This window comes from Mustela lutreola, chromosome 7, assembly GCF_030435805.1.
Source record: "Mustela lutreola isolate mMusLut2 chromosome 7, mMusLut2.pri, whole genome shotgun sequence".
NCBI lineage: Eukaryota > Metazoa > Chordata > Mammalia > Carnivora > Mustelidae > Mustela > Mustela lutreola.
The window spans coordinates 74428157-74450549 of record NC_081296.1 but is presented as its reverse complement, the minus strand read 5'-3'; the positions used below and the strand labels follow the sequence as shown (position 1 = coordinate 74450549).

Genomic DNA, 22393 nt, shown 5'->3' with positions numbered 1-22393 from the left:
TGTCCCATCTATGTAACTTCTCAAGTAAACAAATGCTGAAACCATTGTTAGGAAATCTTGTGGTCCTCAAAAGGATACAGTAATATTTTTGAGGAAAGTGGTTCTGATTTTCTCAATTTTTTGGTGCCACTGAGGCATTCTTTTTTTGGAACTTTCCTGGTTTTCTCTAAATCAACTGAAGTTTACTATCTGAATTGAACTGAACATTCATATGATACCAACCTGATATTTGATAAGAGATTGTGAAAATAAGGGTCCCCTCACAGTAAGTTATTTATATAATAATTTTTAATGTTGTAGATGAAAAGGATGGTTTGACCCTCAGCCTCCGAGAATCACAGAAACTCTTTCAGAATGGAAAAGAAAGAGAGATACAGCTTGAAGCACAAATAAAAACACTGGAGACCCAAATACAAGCATTAAAAGTGAACGAGGAACAGGTAAATATTTTATTGTGATTATTTATGGTAAAAGATTATTCATTACAGTGAAAACTTTACTTAACTTATAGTAATGTGGGGCTAAATTCAGCAGAACTTTGCAGTTTATATCTTCTTCCAGCATCAGCCTGCTTTGGTTTCCCTGACCTTGGAGGGACGGTGCTCTCATCTACCCAGTCAACTGCTTACTAGATAAAAGTCTGCACAGCTCCTCTGTTCCCCCTCATCCAGTCAGCCACTACCTTCTGTTGAGTCTCCACATTTCTGTCCCCATGTCCCTGATTCAGGATTTTACCATTTGTTGCAAAAGTATCTTAATTAGTCTCTAGTCTTTTTTTTTAAGGAGTGGGGGGTGTAGGGGTGGAAGGAGGGGCAGAGGGAGCTGGAGAAAGAGAACCGTGGAGCCTAATATGGGGGTTGATCTCATGACCCTGAGATTGCGACCTAAGCTGAAATCGAGAGTTGGGCACTTAACCCACTGAGTCATCCAGGCATTCCTAGTCTCTAGGCTTTTTTTTTTTTTTTTTTTAAAGATTTTATTTATTTATCAGAAAGAGAGGGGGAGAGAGCGAGCACAGGCAGACAGAATGGCAGGCAGAGGCAGAGGGAGAAGCAGGCTCCCCGCTGAGCAAGGAGCCCGATGTGGGACTCGATCCCAGGACGCTGGGATCATGACCTGAGCCAAAGGCAGCTGCTTAACCAACTGAGCCACCCAGGCGTCCCCCTAGTCTCTAGGCTTTTACCCCTTCTGCAAATTTTCTCTTGGCCAGTCTTTCTAAAATCCTGATTGTTTTTCCCTTGCTTAAGGCCTGACCCCACTTTACTTGTGGGATGAAGTATGGCATGGAAATGGCCATCAGATCCTTGCCTACCTCTTTCCTTATTCTTCTCAAACTCAATAGCGCATGTGTTGCTTTTATGTACTTGTATATGCCATTTCTTCTCTCTGGAAGGTGCTTTCCTCAGCAAACTGCTAGTTGATTAACACCCCTGCTCGTGGGTTTTCTTTTCCTAAGTCTTCCCTGCCTTCTGGCACATAATAGGAGGTCAGGATAGGTTGAGTGAATGCTGTTGAAAACTGATGTAACCTGTACATATTTTGTCTTATGTATTTCTCTATTCTTGCTCTGATACTGGCATGACTATGGTTTTATGGTGTGTTTTAAAATGTGGTAAACAAATTAGCATTCTTAAAGAATTTGTAGCCCTTTTTCACATTTTCTTTTCTAGATTTTGCATATCAACTTTTTATGTTTGTAAAAAATCTTGTTGGGATTTTGGTTAGTGAGGCATGAGGCATTGTGTTTACTATTTAATCGATGAGTTAAGTTTTGGGGAAGTCAAAATTGCCCAATGTTACGAAGCCAGTTATTGACAAAACAGCAGTGCCTGAATTTCCTGACGCCGGTAGACTTGCCTTTAAAGTGGTGGCACAAGGGAGCCTGGCTGGCTCAGTTGGTGGAATGTGTGACTTGATCTGGGGGTTGTGGGTTCAATCCCCACATTGGGTATAGAGGTTAGTTAAAAATAAAATCTTAAAAAAAAAAAAAAAAAGGTGGTGGTACATTCTTTAATTAATGAGATAGATAGCCATATAATGGTTGGAAATGGTCATAAGTCATTGGTAGGGAAGGCTGGTGAGGGTGACTCGTGAGAGAGATACTGTTCTGGAGGTGGGGGGGGAGGAAGGTGGTTAAAATTAAAAGTGCCTATAAAGTTGTGAGTTTGGTTTTGGAGATGTGTGGTTAGTTCTGAGGATGGTTCTATGAAAGAATTTAAACAATGTTGTCTCATAGCTGGCTCCTTATCTTTCGGGTGTCAGCTAAAACAAGCCATGTTATATCTAGAGTAGCCCATAGCTCCATATTCCTACTCTCCTTCATCATGCCATATCCTGTTACTCTATTTTAAAACTATCTGAAACGATCTTTGTTTACTTGTTATTGTTTTGCTACTTTCTGGTGGAAAGAGACAGAGCTTGGACGTTGCCTGTCCTGTCATCATGTCCTTAAGTTTTTAGAAGCCTACCTGGTACAAAGTAGTCCCATTCTTTATTGAGCAAATGAATAACTGTCATAAGCACTTTAAACAGTATTGGAATAAATGGTCAATCTCTGTAATAGAAAGGAAGAATAAGCCTCATTTGAAATTTTAATTTTTTTGTGTAAGAGACTGTTAGCATTTTTAACTTTCTGAAAATTGATAGTTCTTATAAAAAGTTGAATTGCTTTTATATATTAAAATGTTATAACTTTTAAATCTTTTTATAAATTAGAAATTGCATGTATAAAAAAATATAGCATAAATGAAAACATAAAAGCAACAGAATCACCATGTGTACTAATTTTCTATTGTTAGCATAAACTTAATTGCTTGACACAATGCATATTATCTTACTGTTCTAGAGGCCGGAAGTCTGACATGGGTCTCACTGGGTGAGAATCAAGCTGTCAGCAGGGATTTTTTGCTTTTCAGACACTCTAAGGAAGAATCCATTTTCTTGCCTTTTCTAGCTCCTGGAGGCCACCGGCATTTTTTGGCTTGTGGCCCATTTTCATCTTCAGAGCCAGAAGTCACTGATTCTGATTTTTCTGCCTCAGTTTTCCTCATTTAAGGATGTTTCTCGATACATTGGGCCCACCCAGATAATCCAGGATAATCATTTTTAATTTAAGGTCATCTGAACAGCAGTTTTAATTTGGTCTACAGCCTTACTTTTCCCTTGACATGTAACATAACATATTCACAGGGTTTAGGTATTAGGATACGGCCTTCTTTTGGGAACCGTTGTTTAGCCTGGTACACCATTGTTTTTTCCACAACTGTAGAGATTCAAAACTTTGTTTTTAACAAATGGTCGTTGACAGTTTTCATCAGTCTTTCAAGAAATGGTTGTCATTTTTCTGTGACCCAGAAATTGGCTTACCCCTCACACTTGGTTCACAGAGCAATGCAAACAGCGCTGCGACCACTATTGTAGCAGCAAATGCCTTGTCTGGTACCCACATTGCCATTATGCTGAGCAAAATCCTCTATCACTCTCCTCAGGTAACTATAGGTTCTTTTTCTCAGTGAATGTTTCCAGCAACTGTGGGCCTGGTGGGTTCCATCTAGGGAAGTCCTAAGGAACTAAATATGCCCCACCAGAGGGAGACCCTTTCGTGACCATTCTTCTTGAAGGATGGTTGATTTTTGGCATTACAATCTATAAAGAGAGGGAAGAGTTAAAGTACTGTAAACATGGCTCTCCCGTGTGTATCCGCTAGATGATTAAGAAGTCCAGGACAACTGAAATGGCTCTGGAGAGCCTGAAGCAGCAGCTGCTGGACCTCCGTCACTCGGAATCCCTTCAGCGTGCTAGAGAGCAGCATGAGAGCATCGTAATGGGCCTCACGAAGAAGCACGAAGAGCAAGTGGTGTCCTTACAAAGGAAGCTGGATGCTACAGTTACTGCCCTTAAGGAACAGGTTAGGAGGCTTTCACATAAGCAACTGTTATAAATGAGGAAGGCTGGCTATTTTTTGTAACTGATATTTTGTGGTTCCTCATGTGAAAATTTTGGATGTTTCCAGTAGGTGTTTGAGTAAAACTTAAAAGCCAATGATTTTTCATCAATGAATATGTCCTGAAGGCTTAATTTTGGAAATTCTCTCCCTAAGAGGATTGGTTAGTACTTTCTCAGTTCTTGCATTACTAGTCCTGAATTTGTACAGTATTTATACAGATTGTTGTTGTTGCTCTAGAGCAAATCCATACCGAAAAGAGAGAGTGTTCTGGGAGCTGGAGTGAACTTGAGAGGTTGTCCTGGGAGCTTAACCAGTAGAAAGTCTTTCTGGTAATTTACCTGTCGGTAAATATTGTGTAGAAGTGGTTCTTGGGAGAAGAGTTAATTTTTGAGAATAGTGTAATAACATAAGGAAGAAAATCTGATCTGAAATCGCCGAGATGTAAAACTTGAGCATCTCTCACCGTCTGTATTATTTCTGCCCCAAAGAGAATAAAATGGAAGTTGACGGGGAGTCAGGTGGTGAATTTGCTTGTGTTCCAAACCCCAGGTAACCACTTGAATGAGTAAAATTTCAGAGTGTAATTTACTTCATGTAATTTTAAAATTAATTTAACCCAAGGGAAGAAGAGCAAAAAAATAAAATGGGAGGGTATGGCAAATCCCACTGCACTTAAAATTCATCCTGATTTGTGTTGCTATTTTTTATTTCTAATAGCTGACTAAATTTTTCCATATTTTAGGTAGAAGTACAAAGATTAGGTACATAAGTACTGCATTATTACCAGTAATAATTGTATACTGTCTTATTTTTATATGTATTTATATGAGTTATGAGATTTATTTTCTTAAATATACTTTTTGTATAGAAAAATATTGTGAGTTTGATTGGTGTGAAGGCTATGTGGGGAAAGACAAAAGCTATGCCAAATTATTGAAAAAATCTTCAGTATTTAAACAAATGACATTTGAGATATAGTTTTATTTATTTTGGCTATGTTGGTATAGTAGCATTAAAGTTAGTTGGACTTGGGCAGTGGTCCTTTTTGGATGACAAGAGGGGTGGAGTCTGGTGGCTTTTCCTTGCAGGGTAGAGGATCTCTCCATTCTCTGCTGACTTTGACACAGTACACAGGGGATGGCTGAAAGAAATTCTTACTGTGTTCAACCCCTGTGCCCACTCCATTCTGTTTTCACCACTACACCTCTCCCCACCCCCAATAAAAGGACCTTGGACTAGAACACAGAACAAAGTCTTGATTCTGTGCTGACTGGGTTTCAGATTCCTGAACCACAGATTGAAGGTGTTGACTGATATCTTTTCTACTGTTACATTCTGTGACGGATTTTATTTTTTTAAACATATCATAAGACTGATATTAGCCCTCTGGATGTAATTGCATAGCTGCTTTGCAAAGTGATGATTCCGAAGTGCTTATAGTTTTTCCTCTTGGGAATACCCATTCCCAAGGGTATTTAGGGTATTTCTTTTGTGCTGACAATTTGGGATCAGTTGACTCAGCAGTATTTTTAATAAAAAGACAATCCATACTATCTTAGAATCCAAATTGAGATTCCTGATTAGAAAGCTGCTATAAATTAGATCAACCAGGAGCTAGGGAGTTGCCTGCCTATAATCAGAAAAAAATGTATGAATATTCTATACAGAGGGGGTTGATTTCTTAGAGTAGCTGATAACCATACATACATCCTGCATTTTGCCCCTTGCCCTCTTTTTCTTTATAAAGTTATTGAAGAGGGATATACTTTATAAAGTATTTCCCTTTCAGACAAACCTTTTCCTATGTTCCATTCAGCATAGTACCAAGACAACTAAAACAATTCTTGGGAAATAGTAGGAAGGTACAAATGACTGGATAATTTAGTAGATAAACTTGAGTAAGTTTCTCAGCGGGAAAGGACTACAGTTGTAAACTAATCATATTGTTATACTCAGCCAAAACTTCTCGGAGCTCCGTGTTTCTTCAGTGACAGAACTCTTATACCAAACCATCTCCTGGACTCCCCTGTCTTCTGTCTCTCATTCTTGGGAGTGTCATGTTCTGAGGTCTCTGAATGTCAGGTTAAGATCTCTGATTATCTCTTTGATGGTATAAAATCTTTCTTCACTCTGACCTTCTTGAGATATGCAGCTTTGGGTGAAGTCGTAGACTTTGGTTTCTACGTCATGATTTTTGCCTGGTCTACTTTCTAACTTTCCTTTAACGTTATATTTAAAGGCTCCAGTTGAAATACCTTCTCTTGGCTAAGAGATTACCACAGACCTTTGTGTGGCATAATACTCATGTCTCTGTGCTCTAAAAATCTGTTCAATTCTATTTGTTCCCATAGATTCAGCTATTATCTCTGTCATCAGACTTATCTTGCTCCATCTTTTTTTTTTTTTTTCATTTTTTTATTACATTCAGTTAGCCACTGTTTAGTACATAATTAGTTTTTGATGTAGTGTTCACTGATTCATTGGTTAAGTATAACACCCAGTGCTCCTCATAACACGTGCCCTCCTCAATACCCATCACCGGATTTCCCCCCATCCCCACCCACCTCCCGTCTGAAACCCCCACATTGTCTCTTGGGGTCCATAGTTTCTCATGGTTCATCTCCCTCTCTGATTTTCTCCTTTGGATTTCCTTCCCTTCCCCTATGTCCTCCATGCTATTGCTTATGTTCCACATGTGAGTGAAACCATATGGTAACTGTCTTTCTCTGCTTGACTGCTTGCCTGTTAACTTCATTTAACATAATCTCCTCCAGTTCCATCCATGTGGATGCAAATGGTGGGTATTTATCCTTTCTGATGGCTGAGTGATATTCCATTGTATGTATGGACCACATCTTTTTTTATCTATTCACCTGTTGAAGGGCATCTCGGCCCCTGCCACAGCTGGGCTGTTGTGGACATTGCTGCTTTGTTGAGTCTTAAAGCTTCAGCCTTTAACCATCTTGAACTGCATGTTCTCACTCAATCTACCCATAGAAAAGAAGGAATAACTCATTTTGTTTATTCATTTTTTTTTTTTTATTTTTTTTTTTATTTTTTTTTTTTTTAAAGATTTTTTTTTTTTTTTTTTTTTTTTTATTTATTTGTTAGAGAGAGAGAGAGATACAGAGTGCAAGCACAGGCAGACAGAGTGGCAGGCTAGAGGCAGAGGGAGAAGCAGGCTCCCTGCCGAGCAAGGAGCCCGATGTGGGACTCGATCCCAGGACGCTGGGATCATGACCTGAGCCGAAGGCAGCTGCTTAACCAACTGAGCCACCCAGGCGTCCCTGTTTATTCATTTTTGAAGGTCTTCCGATTTTTATTTTTTTTATTATGTTAGTCACCATACAGTACATCATTAGTTTGATGTAGTGTTCCATGGTATTGAAACTGAACAAGTTTGAGTGTAATTGGTTTCCCTGAACTTGTCAATAGGAAATAACATGGTTCAGTTGATTGTTGCATTTAGTCAAGTTATTGCCACCATCAGCCTTCTCTTCATATGTTTTTCATATCTACTTTTTCTTGAACTTTATTTTTGCCAGTTCTTAGTCTCTTATAAAAGTATTACAGCCTCCCCAGCCCATAAATGTTGTCTCCCCACCCCTTCTCACATATACATTTACACTGTTGTTAATGTTAGCCCATTCATTGTGTTTGCCGTGTTATTTTGGTGCTTTAGGACCACGCTTTTCAAGCTGGCTTGGGAATCCGCAGCAGTGTGCCAAGAGGTTTGCACTGTTGAATAAACATGGAGCAGTTTCCAGAAGCTTCATTTTGCTCAGAAAGTTGGTAGAAAAAATTTAAAGCAAACATGACTACATTATGAAATAGAATGCAAAATTCACACGAATTTTTTAACTAAAATAGAAGACTTCAGAGTCCCTTTTCTCTGCTTAGTGATGCTGTCAGTATCCTTATGAGGTGTACCTTATGTTACTATCCTTAAGGCATTATTGGGCTTTAGGGTATCCTATGGATCAGGTCGCAAATGCTTCTCTTTGCTTCAAAACCCTCCCTTGATATTCTTAATACTTATTTTCTTGAGGCTTTTTCAGGTGACTTCAGCCAGTTAACTTACTCCTGCCTGTCTCATGCTCTGCAATTCAGCCTGTGTAGTCTTTCTTTTTTTTTTTTTTTTTAAGATTTTTATTTATTTATTTGATGGAGAGAGACCCAGCAAGAGAAGGAGACAAGCAGGGGGAGTGGGAGAGGGAGAAACAGGAAGCCTGACGTGGGGCTCTTGATCCCAGGACCCTGGGATCATGAACTGAGCTGAAGGTAGATGCTTAACAACTGAGTCACCCAGGCATTGCCATGTGTAGTCTTTCTTGAAAAAGAAGGGATGATTTCTTCTACATAGGCTTGGGACTAGCATGGCTTATTACTCCTAAACACATTTCTCTTTTTGAAGAAATTTGAATATATTATATACATGCTCCTATTTTTCCATATATCCCCATACAGTTACACACATGAATGCATGCATGTGTGTGTGCACAAGTGCGTGCACACGCATACACATACACATATATCCTGTCTGGTTTTCTGTCATTCATTTTTAAAGGGTTGTCTGTTAGTTTGTTTGTTTTTATAACGCTCACTGTGTATAAGGCATTACATAGGTACCTTCAAGGAGACTTTATTAAGAAAAATAAGACATGTAAAAATATAATAAAGAGACAGATTAAGTATAAATGAAGTCCAGAGGAGGGAAAGATTATTTTTGGCTGCTCAGAGTAGAATGAGCTTTTGGCTCTTCAGAATAGGTGAGTTTCCATGTATTTATCTGAATCCTTGCTGTCTTGGGATATAGGTTCCATGGTTCAAGGTGGTCTGCCTAAATGTATATACATACACTTATACTGACAGTGTAACATGCAGATAGAGGTAGGTATAATACATTTTCTTTGGCCTGAATGGAATCTCGTTTTAGAATATCGATGTCTTGTGATTGTAGAACAGAAAGGACTTCAGAAATCATTGAATTTAACCTTTATTAGCATAATTACAAAAGAATAAATAGATGGAGAAGTTGATGACTCCCCCAAGATCATAAAAGTTTGTTCTAACTTCCAGTCCTATGCGCTTAACCTTGAAAAAGAAGTGATGCTGCTCTGTGATGATTTTATGTTTGAGCTAAAATCCAATTATGTATTGTATTTGTTAGTTTAGTATTTAATAACTGATCATGAAAATTACTTCTTGAATACTTTTTCTACTTAGGAAGACATTTGTTGTCATTTGAAAGATCAAGTGAAAGAACTGGAAAGGAATCAAGAAGCAATGAAATTAGAAAAGACTGAGATCATTAACAGATTGACGAGAAGTCTAGAGGAGAGTCAGAAGCAGTGTGCCAACTTCTTGCACTCAGGTGGGTGTCTGGGATGAACCCTTGTCTCCCCAGGTGGCTAGTATAATATGCAGAGAGAACAGAGTAGGATCTGTGAATTATTAAAATCCAGAAAAGACAGAAAAGATCATCAGTGACAATTTTTTAAACATTACTAGTATATATGTATAAAGGTATAATGCGTTTTCATTAGATAATTTAGAAAACATAGATAAGTACAAAGTAGCAAATAAAAATAACCAATAATCCTGTGACACAGAGGTAACTTTTTAATGTTTGAATGCATTGCCCTCAAGTGAAATTGAACACATACACTTAGGTAATTCCCTGCTTCTTCTGCACATAATACATTTTTGAAAACATACCAAAGCTGAATGTGCAAAAATTGAACAATACAATGTATGTTAGAATGTGGGTTCTATCCCTGGGAAGTAAAAATGATTATGAAATCCCATCATATTTTGCTTTTTAACATCATTCTGATTGTGTGTTTCTATTGTTTTGTGAAACTTCTTTAATTTTTTTTTTCCCCCTCTTGCACTTAATCTGGTCAGTTGAAGCTAGGGAGTTCTATTTTTGTCATGATTAGATTTCTCATATGGTTTCCATGGTACTAAGTTTGTGACCTACATTGTTCATCATTAGTTTCAGCAGTACTTTTCTTATCCGTTTTTATAGAATGACATTAGAGTAAAAGGCAATAAAATAATCACATGTTTATGCAAACTGTCCCACCGACAAAACTGCCCTGGGTGCTGGTGAGTAGCTCCTGCTGTGGAAATAGCTCAGTGGTTCTTCAGGACCCAACATAATGAAAGTCATGCTTCGGCACATAAAGCCTATTCAGACTGTTGGTACAATGTGTATCAGAGTCACTTACTCAGAAGCTGAAGGTGCTGAAGTCAAAGGCTGTCAAAATATGTGTGTGCAGAGGTTTTGGAAGGGGCAAAATTTGGCTTATACCATTTGGGCCCCTGCTCCCTCTTCAGTTTTGTATTCGTTTGTTTCACATGGCATTATTTAGTGAGCTTTTCTCCTGGCCACTAAAGGGTTTGAAAATACTATTTTCTTTCATTGCATAATATGCCATCATTACTCTGCTTAACCATTTCCCAGATGCTCATTTTCTTTTGAGAAGGCCCCATAAAGTTCCTTTTAAATGGGAGCCTCCCTTTTAGTACATTTAAAACATTAGGTTACCGAAGTTTCCGAAGCATGGCCTGAATATGGTTTTTTCACATGTGGAGATGGGGGTGGTGGAAATAAAAGCATTTCGAAAGAAGCTAAAGGCAGCAAGATGTAGTTTTCTTATTAGAGGGTAGAAATGGGTTCCAAAGAATTTTTGCTTTGGCTTTCTATGAGTTGGAACGTTATGCTCCTGTTAAAGGACTTGTGGAGTATTAAGGTCTGTAGATGTGGCTGATTTGATTCAGAGCAAGGTCACAGTAGTCCCAAGTCTTCAACCTCCCAGGGACACCAGAGGAGCCATACTAAGTGTGGACACGTCTTGGAAATGTCTGGATCTCCTCCTTCTGGGTCCCAGTGGCTACACTTTTGTGCTCCTAGAAAGGTAATGAAAAGGTAATGAAACAGAGCTCCACGTTCCATAGCCTCAGTGGATTCAAGGTCTTCTGAACATCGTGGGTACTTTGTCCCTTTACTTGTGGTGTACTCTGTGATTTTTTCCCCCCACAGGCTCTGTACAGGAGGTGGCTCAGCTACGGTTCCAGCTGCAGCAAGCACAGAAAGCACATGCTATGAGTGAAAACATGAACAAGGCTTTGCAAGTGAGTGTTGCCACTTGGAAGAGACTCTGTGGGTAGCTGAATTAGGCAGTGCTTACATCACTTTTCTGAACCTTGGATTTCTCTGTAAAAGAGGTAGTTGGACCATCTCCAGACCAGACACTGAGGGTTGTTCGCAGTCTAACCCACACAGTTAGGTAGTCAAGCCCTGCAGAGCCAGGGCACCGCGCCCCCACGCCCAGGCTGCCGGTAGCCTCCTTCACGTGGCGTGTCCTTTCATTTATGGGTGTATCCTGGAGATAAGTACATGTACAGGTGTGGGGGACCTGCAGTTTCGCTGCAGCTCTCTCCCCTCCTCCTCCAGCGCTACTTACATTTTCCGCTGGAGGACGAGTTCCAGTATTACCTCTACTGGAAAGACACATTCTGCCTTTTCCCACCGGCAGACTAAAGTACAACACGTTCTTGGCAAACCAGTCCACTCTGTCCTCTAGAATGCCAAAAAGTGCTGCCGTCAATTTCTCAGCTCTAGGGACACTTTTTGTGGAGGACAGAACGTAAGTGAGGGAGGTAGGAGAAGCTCCTTACATTTGCTTTCTCCTTCATTTATTTATTTGTTCATACAGTTTACTTAAACTGATGTGTGCTGGCCTTTCTAAAGTCATATATCTCTCTCTGTGTATATATACCTCTAAAGTTATTAATGTATATATTAGTTGTACACCTGTGTTCATAGCAGCATTATTTTAAAGTTATTTTTAATGTATGTGAAGAAGCATTTCTGCTGATTAAAATGAATTTCGAAGCATAGATGAATGACTGATTCTTTCATATAAGAAAATAATTTTCAATAATTTTATGTTTCAGGAAGAATTAGCAGAACTGAAAGATGAAATTTCTCTCTATGAATCTGCTGCAAAATTAGGAATACTTCCAAGTGACTCAGAAGGAGAATTAAATCTAGAACTCACTGAATCATATGTGGATTTGGGTATTAAAAGAGTCAACTGGAAAAAATCCAAAGTGAAGAGGTATTAAAATCATTTACTATAGAAGAACCTACATTAATAGTACTGATGATACATGTAAATAAGTGACACCAGGCATGACCTGATGAGTTGACTAGGGCCTTGAATATGGGACAGAAGTTTTTAGTTATTTCTAATGAAGTGTAAATGTCTGAAATCAAAATGAACGAAACCTCAGCTATTGATATTGTACTATCTTTGGTACCGGTAGGCACATCAGTTTCAATAAGGTAAAAATGATGAAGTTACAGTTAAAATATACAGAGTAAATTCTATGACTGTGGTTATATATCTTTTATTATTAAGGCAAGGACATATTATTTTTATTCACTCTGTGTTGAAGTCGGGTTCATGGCATTTATCAATGTATCAATGGCATGTGAGAAAACAAGCATTACTTTTTCATAGGCTCTTTCCTGTGACCTTACTTTTAACATAGAGATTCTGTCTTTTATTCCACTGTTTAACACAGATACTTCAGCAATCTCATGAAAGGGAGGGCCTTATCATCCCTTGCAGGGAGTGAGGTGGTAGAAGAGGGAACACATTTTGGTGCCATTAAATACTTAATAGATGAATGGGCAGGATGTACACGCTTGAGGCACTCGCCGTCTGGAAGATGCTACCCAAGGCTCTGGGAGTGGAGTTCGGAAGATGAGGATGAAGGTCTCCCTTCCGGCAGGGAGTTTGCATTTGCCTGGGCAGGGAGAGGGAGACCTACTTGTGAGCAGCTGAGTGCTGCATGCTACACGTTATCCCTGATGAACGAAGAAGCGTTTATCCAGTCATTCCTTCTGCTGGTGTGGGAGAAGGATGAAGAATGGGTGTGTGGCAAGGATGGCATGTAGGCCAAGGAGAGCCTTTCTTGAATGCATTCATATGCCACACACCCACGGGCCAGTCGGTAGTTTCAGACTGAGTTTACCATCATTGTTGTTCCAGGAGAGTGTTGATTACCTGTCGTATTTCAGGTATCCTGCAACTAAATACAAGTGTATGAATCTCCTGAAGGTTTTGCTCTACAGTAGGTTTTAGAAGTGAGGTGTTTTAATTCCGTGATTCTATTTTCAAAACAGTAAGAGGACATTGAGAAAATTGAAATCTAAAGTGATTGGGTAATACTGTGAAACAAAGTGTTTATTCAGTTCAGTAAGGCTCCATTTATCTGGAGGGTTGGTCTTTCGGGACGTCTGTTTTGACAGATGACAGCTACAACCCAGCAGGAAGCTAGAACACAAATAGCACAACTAGCATGGGCACTGTGTTTAAGCAGGAGTCTCCTGCAGTCTCTTACCCAGGGTCTTACTGACTTAGATTTGTGTGTATCTCGTGAATTCTCTGAGTTCCTGGCTGTGCAGTAGCTGGGGCAGAGATTTGGGAGAGGTAATGCCAGCGTTCGAGTCTGCTAGCTCAGCTTTAGCAGGGAGAGAACTATGAGAACCACAGCTGTAATCTCCCTCAAAATGACCATGGTCATACTCCTGAAGAAAGCCATCATCTTTGGTTAGTTAAAGCAAAAAAAGATTGCATGCATTATATTTTTTAGACAGATGTATATAAAATTTTGAAGTTAAAAGGTAGTTATCTGGAAAATTTACTGCTGTGAATGCTTTATTTCCTGTTCATGCCGGGTTAGTTCTAAATGACTGGTGGAAAGAGCATGGTTTTTAGACCCAGATTTTGTTTTGATTTGCAGTTTCGCCATTCATCACTAGCTTTGTGATCCTGGGCAAGTTTCTTGGTTTTCTGAGCCTGTTTTCTCATCAGGCTTTTTCTATTAAGTGGATTATAGGTGTCCTTTGGGGTTAAAATGAGGATTAAAATATAAAGGACCTCATAGAATATGTTCTTGCACATATTAGGCATTTATTTTTAATTAAAAAAATTATTAGAGAGTGACTGTGCAAGCAGTGGGGGAAGGTTCAGAGGGAGAGAGAGGATCTCAAACAGACTCCCCACTGAGCATGGAGCCCAATGCAGCTGGACCCCAGGACCCTGAGATAATAACTGGAGCCAAAATCAAGAGTTGGATGCCTAACCGACTGAGCCCCCAGGTGCCCCACACATATCAGATATTTAATTGTTGATAGCTATTGCTATTATTATTTAGTAGATCATTAGCTAAAATATACCATTGATACAGTTTTCATAGTCTCTTTTAATTCAACATATACTTTGTAAAAGGTTTCTGATCCTCATCTCAACCTTGGGGCAACATCAGATCTGTATCTTCATTTTAGGGTTGGGAAAACTGGAGCTGAAAGGGTTGAACTCTTTTGCCCAAGAAGAGAGACCATTAGCAGAGAACCAGTCCTGGAGCCCAAAACTTCACTGTCCTATAATCTGTTGGTTTTATTTACATGACAATCAAGTCTTTTTACTTTCAACTTCATTCTTCCTTATGCCTTGTATTTTAGAGCATTAAAGATTTAGCTCATCTCAAAGATTTTTCTCCAGGTTGTTGTTTTCGTTTTTGTTTTTTTTTGTTTATTTTAATTTATTTTCTATTTTTTGTTGACATATAATGTATTATTTGTTTCAGGGGTACAGGTCTGTGATTCATCAGTCTTGCACAATTCACAGCACTCACCGTAGCACATACCCTCCCGTGTCCATCACCTAACCACCCCATCCCTCCTACTCACCTCCCCTCCAGCAACCCTCAGTTTGTTTCCTGAGATTGAGAGTCTCTTATGGTTTGTCTTCCTCTGTGGTTTTATCTTGTTTCATTGTTTCCTCTCTTCCCCTATGATCCTCTGCCTTGTTTCTCAAATTCCACATATCAGCGAGATCATATGGTAATTGTCTTTCTCTGACTGACTTATTTCACTTAGCATAATACCCTCTAGATCCATCCATGTCATTGCAAATGGCAAGATTGCATTTTTTTTTTTGATGGCTGCACAATATTCTACTATATATATATATATATGCCATATCTTTATCCATTCATCTATTGATGGGCATCTAGGTTCTTTCCATATTTTGGCTATTGTGGACATTGCTGCTATAAACATTGGAGTGCAGGTGCCCCTTTAGATCACTACATTTGTATCGTTGAGGTAAATACACAGTAGTGCAATTGTTGGGTCGTAGGGTAGCTCTATTTTCAACTTTTTGAGGAACCTCCATACTGTTTTCCGGAGTGGCTTGCACCAGCTTTCATTCTCATCCAGGTTGTTATTTTAATTTGAGCTATAATTAGCCTGGGAATTTGGAAAATAATACATAGATGTTATATACAAATAATACATGTATATTTTATTTTTTCAAGTAGACTTGTTTCATCATGATATCTGCTAAAAATGTATTCTTCTCCTGCCCTTTGTATTTAATTAGTACTCATAGCCAAAATCCTACAGTAATATAAAGCACAATCCTGTGAATATCCAACCTGAGACATCCTATCACTATTTCAGTAAAAGGATTTCTGCCTCATTCAGCTAAGAAAATGGAGAATAACTCAACACAGAGTGAGTGGTCATTGAGATTCAGCTAGAAGACATCCTCTGAATCACATGATTAGTGAAAAAAGGTTTAGTTTGTAGTCATCCCACCCACCAGCAGTTTAATAGAGTTCAGCTTTGAGGCAAAAGTAAAAATATTTATTTGTAGATCAAAAATATTTATTGTAGGAGGAAAGAGATTTGTACTTTTTCTCTGCTGGATTGTGATTCTTAGAACAAGAGGAAGCCACAGTTTTCCCAGTGTTGAATTTTGGTTCTTTGTTGACTTGAGCTGCTTTCAAATCACTGACCCAAATATTAGCGGCTCCAAGCTTTTATTCTCAACTACCACCTCTCTCAAGCTACTGCCTAGTAAATTTTAAGGGTTTAGGCTCAGTGTTCTATTTCACATTCATGGAATTTGAGTAGCTAAATCTGCATGCAGCTTGCAGACAGCTTCCCCTCTCCCTTATTATAGTTGGCTGCGAAGCTCAAATAATAAACATTTAACAAGTGGAATGCCTTTACCCTTTGGTGTTCTCAGCAGGCTTCATAAGGGACTACAGTTTATTTGGACTTAGGGGAACTGACTTCCACAGGGCTCAGCAGGACTGGTCACCACTGCTGACTTTTTCCCTTTTGGGAAAGAAGAGAAAATTATTTTAGCAAGCACTTCCTCTGCTCTCTGACTTGGCTCCCTCTAGGAGTACATGATGTGCTATTTCAGTGGTCAGCATTCAGTAAGAAAAGAAATTAGGGGTGCCTAATTTGTTAGTTGAGCAAAATAAGCCTTCTGCTAACAGTTTTCCTGATCTTACAGCTCAGGAAGATGCATTGTAATAGATTTTATATTTTTTATATAATTCTATTTTTGTGATTTATATTTTCATCTTCTACTACTATTTCTGTATAAATAGAAGTGGTTTAAGTAGATGAGATCTACACAGACCTATTTATATCATATCGATGTCCTATACAGGTGTTGTGTATATTGGTAAATATGTAGTATATTATAAGAAACTCCTTTTATAATATAGTGTCTAAGAAATCCTAATATTTTGTTCTCCTTTTCCCTCTGTCTCTCTGTATATATGTGTGTGTACACATAATATATATGTATATATTTCATTTGGAATCATCTGAAACTGAAGAACAGTAAAAATTAAACTCGAGATACTATTATTTATTTCTCTTTTTAGAACTACCTTTTAGTTTTTTAGAATAGTTTCAGATTACCAGAAAAATTAATACAGAGTTTCCCTATACGCTGCACCCATTTTCCTCTGCTCACGTCTTGCACCAGCCTGGAACCTTTGTTACAGTTAATGAATTAATATTGACACATTATTAACTAATGCCCATAGTTTATTTAGATGTCCTCAGTTTTTGCCTGGTGTCCTTTTTCTTTTCTAGAATTACACCCAGTATACCATATTACATTTAGGAGTTATGTTTCCTTAGGTTCCTCTTAACTTTCCATATTTTTGATGACCTTGACAATTTGAGAAGTACTGGTTAAGTTATTTGGTAGCAAGCCCCTCTTGGAATTTGATGTTTCTTTTATGATTGTATTTTTTTCATGGGTTTTGTGGAGGAAGACCATAGTAATGAGATGCCATTTTCTTCACATCATATTAAGGGTGCATACCCTTACTTATCTTAAAAAGTAACATTTTCCTTTATTATGAAAAAATTAGAAAATATTTTTAAGAAAATTGAAGAAAGTTAGAAGCAACATCATCTTCCTTTACCTCCCACAAAGAAAACCACTTTTAACATTTTGGTGTATAATTTCCACATTGTCTGTTTTGTGTATTTCTGAAAGATAAAATAATGCTGAATATATTGTTTGATAATGTGTTTTTTAAATTAATATATTCTGAGATCTATAGATGACAAATATTTTTGTATGTATTTACGGATGGATATGTGGATGAAGGAACTATAGTAATACACTTTTTAAAATAAATAATGCAGTATTATTATCACAGGCATCTTTGTAGTCATGTCTTCAGGCACATCTTTATTTTTTTAAGATGTGGGTGAATATCTCACCCACATCTTAAAGAAATCAGTACCTTAAAAAATTTCTTAAAAGAAGTACCCCTTGGATATGCCAAGAGGTGTGCACATATTTGAGGTTTTTGATACATACTTCAAGCAGCTCTGTAGTTTCATTATTACCCACATCGTGTGGCAATACCTGTTTCTGTGTATCCTAGCCAGTGCTGAGTTTTCGTGTTTAAACTTTTTATGCAGTTAGATGCATCATTTTCTACATGTATGATTTCTTGATGGTGTTTTTCTAGTAAGCTGTATAGTTTTATTTTACTTTTTAAACCTTTTAAAATTGAGAAAAGTGCATGAAACATAAGTGTACAGCTTAACTCATTTTAAAGTGAATGCCCATGAAACCACCACCCAGAAGTAAACATTGCCAGCAACTATTCATTTGCCTCTTTCCAGTCATAACCTTGAAGTTAACAACTATCCTAACTGCTGTGTAACAATTGTTTTCTGTTTTTTTTTTTTTTTTTTGTTATCTCATAAGACCTAATTATTCCTACCTAAACACTATAGGTTAGGTTTGCCTTTATATAATGTAACTCATACGTTAGATGTTATTTTTTTCTACTATAATTTTATTGAACTGTATTTAAAACACCATAAAACTCGCCCATTTGAAGTTTACGGTCCAGTGGTGTTTTGTATATTGAGAGTGGTGCAACCAGTACCACAACCTAATTTAGAACATTTCAACATCCCAAAAAAGAAACCCTATGCCTACATTCCTCATGCATTCCTCATTACCCCTTCTTGTCCTCACAGCTGCAAGCAATCACTAATCTACCGTCTACCTATGGATTTGCCTATTCTGTACTTTTCACATGAATGGAATTGTATAGTATGTGGTATTTTGTAACTGACTTCTTTCACTTAGCATAATGCTTTTAAGGTTCATCCGTGTTGCTGTATCAGTGCTTCATTCCCTTTTGTAGCCAAATAAAATATTCCATTGTGTGAATATATACCACCTTGACTTAGTCATGCATCTACTAATAGACACTTATTTGAGTTGTTTCTACTTTTTGGCTATTATGAATAATGCTAGTAGGAATATTTATGCACAAATTTGTGCGGATATATGTTTTTATTTCTCTTAGATACACAGTTGACCCTTGGTCAGTGCACACATTAGGGGCGCTGACCTGCTGTGTGGTTGAGAATCTGCATATGACTTTGACTTTTCAAAAACTTAACTGCTAATAGCCTACTATTTTTTTTTTTTTTAAAGATCCCATCCATTTATTTGACAGAGATCACAAGTAGGCAGAGAGGCAGGCAGAGAGAGAGAGGGGGAAGCAGGCTCCCTGCCGAGCAGAGAGCCCAATGCGGGGCTCAATCCCAGCATCCTGAGATCATGATTTGAGCCGAAGGCAGAGGCTTTAACCCGCTGAGCCACCCAGGTGCCCCTAATAGCCTGCTATTGACCAGAAACCTTACCAATAACACAAGCTGTTAACACATATTTTGCATGTTATGTATATTGTATATTTTATTATTAAGGTAAGCTAGAGAAAAGAAAATGTTGAGACAATCATAAGAGAAAATACATTTATGATACTGTATTGTATTTAAAAAAACATCTACGTATAAGTGGACCTGTGCAGTTCAAACCCATATTACTCAAGGGCAGCTGTTTATCTGGGAGGGGAATTGCTGGCTAATGTGGTAGTTCTATATTTAGCATTTCAAAAAATGGTCCTACTGTTTTCCAAAGTGGCGAAACCATTTTATGTTCCCACCAGCGATGTATGAGGGTTCCAGTATTTTTATATCCTTGCCAACACTTGCTATTTGGTTTTGATTTTCTAATGATGTAGTTTTAATTACTGGTTAATTATGTTGAACATCTTTTGCTGAGTTTATTGACCATTTGTATATCTTCTTCAGAGAGATCTCTTTGAATCTTTTGCCCATTTTAAATTGGGTTGTCCTTTTATTGGTTTTGAGAGTTCTTTATATATTCTGAATACAAGTTCATTGTCAGATATATGATTTGCAAGTATTTTCTCCTGTGGGTTGTTTTTTCACTTTGATGGCATCCTTTGAAGCACAAATCTTTATTTTTATGAAGTCCAGCTTAACGTATTTTTTCTTTGGTTGCTTGTGCTTTTGACTTTCTAAGAAACCATTCTCTAATCCCAGATCCTGAAGATTTTTTTTTTAATTTTTAATTTTTATAAACATATAATATATTTTTATTCCCAGGGGTACAGGTCTGTGAATCGCCAGGTTTACACACTTCACAGCACTCACCAAAGCACATACCCTCCCCAATGTCCATAACCCCACCCCCCTTCTCCCAACCCCCCTCCCCCCAGCAACCCTCAGTTTGTTTTGTGAGATTAAGAGTCACTTATGGTTTGTCTCCCTCCCAATCCCATCTTGTTTCATTTATTCTTCTCCTACCCCCTTAAGCCCCCATGTTGCATCACCACTTCCTCATATCAGGGAGATCATATGACAGTTGTCTTTCTCCGATTGACTTATTTAGCTAAGCATGATACCCTCTAGTTCCATCCACATTGTCGCAAATGGCAAGAATTCATTTCTTTTGATGGCTGCAAAGTATTCCATTGTGTATATATACCACATCTTCTTGATCCATTCATCTGTTGATGGACATCTAGGTTCTTTCCATAGTTTGGCTATTGTAGACATGGCTGCTATAAACATCCGGGTGCACATGCCTCTTTGGATCACTACGCTTGTATCTTTAGGGTAAATACCCAATAGTGCAATTGCTGGGTCATAGGGCAGTTCTATTTTCAACATTTTGAGGAACCTCCATGCTGTTTTCCAGAGTGGTTTCACCAGCTTGCATTCCCACCAACAGTGTAGGAGGGTTCCCCTTTCTCCGCATCCTTGCCAGCATCTGTCATTTCCTGACTTGTTGATTTTAGCCATTCTGACCGGTGTGAGGTGATACCTCATTGTGGTTTTGATTTGTATTTCCCTGATGCCCAGTGATATGGAGCACTTTTTCATGTGTCTGTTGGCCATCTGGATGTCTTCTTTGCAGAAATATCTGTTCATGTCCTCTGCCCATTTCTTGATTGGATTATTTGTTCTTTGGGTGTTGAGTTTGCTAAGTTCTTTATAGATTCTGGACACTAGTCCTTTATCTGATATGTCGTTTGCAAATATCTTCTCCCATTCTGTCAGTTGTCTTTTGATTTTGTTAACTGTTTCCTTTGCTGTGCAAAAGCTTTTGATCTTGGTGAAATCCCAATAGTTCATTTTTGCCCTTGCTTCCCTTGCCTTTGGTGATGTTCCTAGGAAGATGTTGCTGCGGCAGAGGTCGAAGAGGTTGCTGCCTGTGTTCTCCTCAAGGATTTTGATGGATTCCTTTCTCACATTGAGATCCTGAAGATTTACACCTATGTTTTCTCTCTAAGAGTTTTATCTCTTACATTAGGTCTTGGATTCATTTTAAATTAATTTTTACTATATGATGTGATATAGAACTTCATTCTTTTGTATGTGAATATCTGGTTGTCCCAGTACCAGAATTTGTTTTTACATCCTTGTCAAAAATCAGTTGACTCTAAATATGAGGGTTTATTTCTGGACTCTCATTTCTATTTCATTGATCTATATGCCTGTCCTTATGCCAGTGCCAAACAGTCTTGCTTTGTTAACTTTTGAAATTGTAATGTCTAAATCTTTCAACTTTGTCTCCTATTTCAATATTTCCTGGGCTATCCTGGATCGCTTATATTTCCATAGAAGTTTTTGGATCAATTCCTGTACAGTAACCAGCTGGGATTTTTATTGAGGTTTGCATGTAGTCTGTATATCAGTTTAGGGGAGTATTGCAATCTTACCAATACTGGGTTCTGATTCCTGAACACAGGAGGTCTTTCCATTTATTTAGGTCTTCTTTAATTTCTTTGAGTTTACTACTCATGTATTTTGTATTTTTTGTGGTTTTTGGTGTCCTAGTCATATACTTATGTTAAATTCACTCCTCGGTGTTTCATTCTCTTGGCTATTCTTTTTGCTGGATTGTTTTCTTAATTTTATTTTTGGGTGGTTAATTCCTAGTGTAGAGAGATACAATTGATTTTAAGTATATTGATATTGTATCCTGACACATTGTTAAACTTGTTAATTTAGTTCAAATAGTTTTTTTAGTAGATTTCTTAGGATATTTTAGGTATAGGGTCATGTCACCTGAAAATAGAGATCATTTTGTCTGTCTTTCCAATCTGGATGCCTTTATTTTTTCCCTGACTAATTGCTCCAGCTAGAATTTCTAGTACAAGGTTAAATAGAAGTGGTAAAAACTGATATTCTTGTTTTGCTCCTCATCTTCCAGGGAAGCATTTGGTCATTCTCCATTAAGCATGAGTGCTAGCTGTGTGTTTTTCATATATATAGGTGTTCTTCAGACATTTTGTTGTGAGACTCATGGTGTAGCATGTAACTGTAGCTCATTCATTTGCATATATAAATATTTAATGTATATCTTTATTTGTATGAATATTCCAGCTTATTTTCCATTCTATTAACCATAGATTTTTAATGTTCCTTCCTAGTGCAATGTGCATACATTTCTGTTGGGTATATACTTAGAGGTGAAGTTGCTTGTGGTTTGTGTATTTCAAACTTTAAAGAGGTCATGCCAACCTGTTTTCCATAGTGGTTGTGCTGATTTACCTTTACATGAGAAGTGTATGAAATTCTTAATTGCTCTCTTTGCTGACACTTGATATTTTAAGTTGTTTACTTTAAGCCATTTAATGTGTTGTGATACTCTGTTATGGTTTTCCACATAATCCATTATCCTGGATTACTAATGAGATTGA

The 22393-nt window shown here is 37.9% G+C and overlaps 1 protein-coding gene across 5 annotated transcripts in view; it reads left to right on the top strand.

The window, feature by feature from the left end:
* CEP152 (centrosomal protein 152) overlaps window positions 1–22393 on the top strand; it is a 91650-nt gene that overhangs the window by 20209 nt on the left and 49048 nt on the right. For all 5 annotated transcript variants that reach the window (XM_059181484.1, XM_059181481.1, XM_059181485.1 and 2 more), the window contains 5 exons: window positions 301–440; window positions 3707–3907; window positions 9173–9320; window positions 10995–11086; window positions 11912–12075. In XM_059181484.1, the coding sequence (XP_059037467.1) occupies window positions 301–440; window positions 3707–3907; window positions 9173–9320; window positions 10995–11086; window positions 11912–12075 (745 nt within the window). The remainder of the gene's footprint in view (window positions 1–300; window positions 441–3706; window positions 3908–9172; window positions 9321–10994; window positions 11087–11911; window positions 12076–22393) is intronic.